General features: G+C 49.7%; 1 protein-coding gene across 3 annotated transcripts in view; it reads right to left on the bottom strand.

Annotated features, from left to right (window-relative positions):
- The window catches only part of CCDC13 (coiled-coil domain containing 13), a 31,180-nt gene that overhangs the window by 27,092 nt on the left and 376 nt on the right, over positions 1-3,712 (bottom strand). For all 3 annotated transcript variants that reach the window (XM_081105605.1, XM_081105604.1, XM_081105603.1), the window contains exons 2-3: positions 2,291-2,517; positions 190-338 (exon numbers count right to left, since the gene is read on the bottom strand). In XM_081105605.1, the coding sequence (XP_080961731.1) occupies positions 190-338; positions 2,291-2,511 (370 nt within the window). In that variant the 5' untranslated portion in view covers positions 2,512-2,517. The remainder of the gene's footprint in view (positions 1-189; positions 339-2,290; positions 2,518-3,712) is intronic.

A 3,712-nucleotide genomic window follows, 5' to 3' on the forward strand; every position in this document is an offset into this window, starting at 1 on the left:
CCAGTCCTTCTATCCCTGCGGCTCTCCCCCCCACGTCCTGTGCTGGCCTCCGGGCCTGCCCTCCCTCCCCTCGCCCTCATTTCCAGGACTCATCTGGACAGGCCCGACCACAGCGGACCCTCAGCACTCTCCTTGGGCCCCTGCCGCCTGGAACCCGCTGTCCGCCCATCGCAGCGATGGTGGAGCTACCTGTGAAGGCGAACCTGTCCTCTTCCAGCTTCTTCTTCAGGTGTTTGATCTCAAAGTCCCTTTCCTTCAGCAGCTTGTACAACCGCCCGTTCTCGTCCACCGTTTCCCTGAGCTGGTGGCGGAGCTGTTCGATCTCATCCTCCAGCACCCTGCAAGGCACAGGCAGCGTTACGGCCCCCGCCCAGGTCTGCCTGCCCCGCTGGGCACCAGGTGGTGATGAGAACAGGTCTGAACAAAATAGGAAGGGGAAATTAGGGGACCCTCCATGAGCGGATGTTAACACACTGGTTTCAAAATCGAGACTCGCTGCACGCGAGCCACACGCACAGGCGCGCACACACGTGAGAGGAGAAAGAAATCTGAATAACATGGTTTACTATGGATTCAACAGAGAAGGACATAAAACCTCCACTCAGAGAATTCATCTTCCTTTTAAGCATCCATAGAACGTGTACAAAGGCAATCTTGGCAAATACCAAAGAATGGACATAGCTCTCCAGACCGTTTTCCTTCATGGCAATTGACTAAAATTAGAAATCAACACTAGAAAAAACAAAACGGCAAGCCTATCGTATGTCTGGAACTAAAAAAAACAAACAAAAAAAAAAAAACCAAAAAAATCCCACTCCTAAATTAGGTATGGATTAAGAAGAAATCCTAAATGCATTATCCAGCATTTAGAATGGACGGACTACAGAAGCGATAAATATCACAACTTGTGAAAGGCAGATAAAGTGATGCTTAGAAGGGGATTTACAGTCCTCATTGCACACATGTGCTAGAAGACCAAACAGAATTTGTCTAAGCCTTACGTTGAGGCTACGTCTCCAGGTTTTCGGTAAACCTGACAGAAAATCGGGTGGGTGGTTGATTTTGTGTGTTATAAATTGTCTGCAAGGCAATTTCTAACGGAGCGTCTGCGATCACTTCCATTGTTACGAATGGGACAGGCTCCCCAGCAACAGCTGCTCAGAAAGTAAATCCGTTATAGGAGTTAAAGGTTATAGAAATTGCTGCTGCTGCTGTTAATCCACCAATGGCTCAAGTCTCCCTCGCTTCCAGGTTCCTGACTTGGGGAAAGGTCATTTGCCAATAGCTCTGGGGTTAACGTGGAGCTAATATTTAAGAGCCAGATGAAGTTTCAATTATTGGGAGGTCTTTTATTTTTTATCAACTAGCATTTTTAGTAGAACATTTTGAAAATTGAGAAACCATAAACCGTAGAATTTGAAGGTGGAGAAAAAAAGATCCTGGGTGAAGCCAGAAGCAAAGAGGCAGCTCAACAACTGCAGTGATTTTTATGAAAAATGACAGAGAATTTTGTGTCAATACAGAGTCCTGTATAGATCAGCATGCATCCGTGGGACGTCGAATTCGGAGCAGAGTGAGAAGGTTATGGACTCTCTTCGACTTTTCCGCCAACTGTAAAACCGCAAGGAACCCGCCCAGAGCTTCTTCAGCACAGCCAGCCGTCTGTGATGCTAGGCCAGGAAAGGGGCACTGCCCGGGGAACAATCCCAGGTGGGAATGGGAGCGATGACTGTCGATGAACCATGAGAATTAGCCAACCAGCTCCTCAGAAACCCAGACCCAGTTTCCATGAGAAACGACTTAAGAAAATCCAAGTGAATAGACTACACCCTGATGAGTTCCAAGATTTCAATTAAACTTTAAGTGGTTTTTAAGTACATTTCCTACCCAATTTTGTCCGCAGACCTACCAGACTCTAGAGCAGCGGTTCTCAACCTGTGGGTCGCGACCCCTTTGGCGGTCGAACGGCCCTTTCACAGGGGTCGCCTAAGACCATCCTGCATATCAGGTATTTACATGACGATTCATCACAGTAGCAACATCACAGTTACGAAGCAGCAACGAAAATAATTTTATGGTTGGGTCACAACATGAGGAACTGTATTTAAAGGGCCAGAAGATTGAGAACCACTGCTCTAGAGTCTTCAATAACAACCTGTGCCAATAACCCTGCGTCTCAACTTACAAACGCATATGCAGTCAACCTGACGGCCCAACTCTCTGCTATCGGTTCTCCCCCACCTCCCGACCTCTTTGCGGCGCTCTGGGGAGAGTTCAGACGTGCATTTACCGCCGCTCAAAGCCGCTTTGCGAGTTTTGCTCCCCGGCTTGGAGAAGGCTGAGGCCGTCGAAGACCTCCAAGGGCTCTTCCGGGTCATTGTCTCTGCTGTTGAGGCTCAGTTCCTTTTCCTTCCGTTTCTCCATCTGCTTCTGTAACCGTCTGTGCTGCATCTCCTGCATGGCCTGGAACTGGAGCCGCAAGGTGTCCTGCGAGCCTTCCTCCGCTGCCATCTTGCCCTGGGAGGAGGAAAAGAGGAACCTCACAAAACGCACATTTCCCATGAGGGCTCAGTACACAGTCAGCGGGTCTGCAGCCCCCAACCCTGGAGTTAGCTGCTTAGCTTTGCATGTGGCCACGTGGAAGTTCAGAAGATGCACTCCCCCTCACCTCAATCCCCTGGAAACCAAAGTTGAGCTGAGCATCCTCCTCTAGCCCTGACTCTGCCCCCCAACTGTGCATGGCATCAGAAGACTCCCCATCACTCAGACTCAACGCTTCCCCCTTCCTGTCCCTAAAACAGTGGTTCTCCACTCTGGCCGAACATTAGAATCTCTCAGGAGCTCCCAAAATATGACTTGGGCACATATTGGACCAATTAAATCCCAATTCCTAGGGATGGGACTCAATCATGACTTTTAAAAGCTTCAGTAGCCCTGACCAGTTTGGCTCAGTGGATAGAGCATCGGCCTGCGGACTGAAGGGTCCCAGGTTCGATTCCAGTCAAGAGCATGTATCTTGGTTGCAGGCACATCCCTGGTTGGGGGTGTGCCGGAGGCAGCTGATCGATGCTTCTCTCTCATCGATGTTTCTAACTCTCTATCCCTCTCCCTTCCTCTCTGTAAAAAAATCAATAAAATATATTTTTAATAAATAAATAAAAGCTTCAGTAGATGCCCGTTAACCCCAAACCAAGTCCAAAGGCACCAAAGGCTTTGGGGGATTTGGCCGCAGTCTCTCCTTCCAGCCAGCCTTCCCCCTGATAATGCCACCTCTAGGTCACCTTGCTCCTACACCTCACAGAAAAAGTCTGGTTAGCCTAAATTTACAACAAAGTCCAACTTACTGTTTCTGTAAAGGGCCGGATGGTAAATATTCTAAGCTTTGTGGGCCAGAGGGCTCTGTTGCCGCTACTGTGTTGTGCCATTGCAGTGAAAAGCGGCCACAGACAAGACGTGAGTGGGAGGGTGTGGCTGTGTTCCAATAAAACTTTATTATGAAAATAGGCAGTGGTCTGGATTTGATCTGTGAGCCTTACTTTGCCAAGCCCATTGGGAGGAATTTCACCTGAAAAGGTGTCTAGAGATGGAAGAGAAGCGGGGGCTGGCCCGGGAGCGGGAGGACGGGGACAGTGGCGGCCACCAGGTGGCGCAGTTCCCGCTCCACCCGCGCGCGGGCGCGAGGCCTCCGCAGCAGAGACCAGAAGAGGGCGCT

The sequence above is a fragment of the Myotis nattereri genome (genome assembly GCF_964212035.1).
Source record: "Myotis nattereri genome assembly, chromosome: 14".
NCBI classification, from domain to species: Eukaryota; Metazoa; Chordata; class Mammalia; order Chiroptera; family Vespertilionidae; genus Myotis; species Myotis nattereri.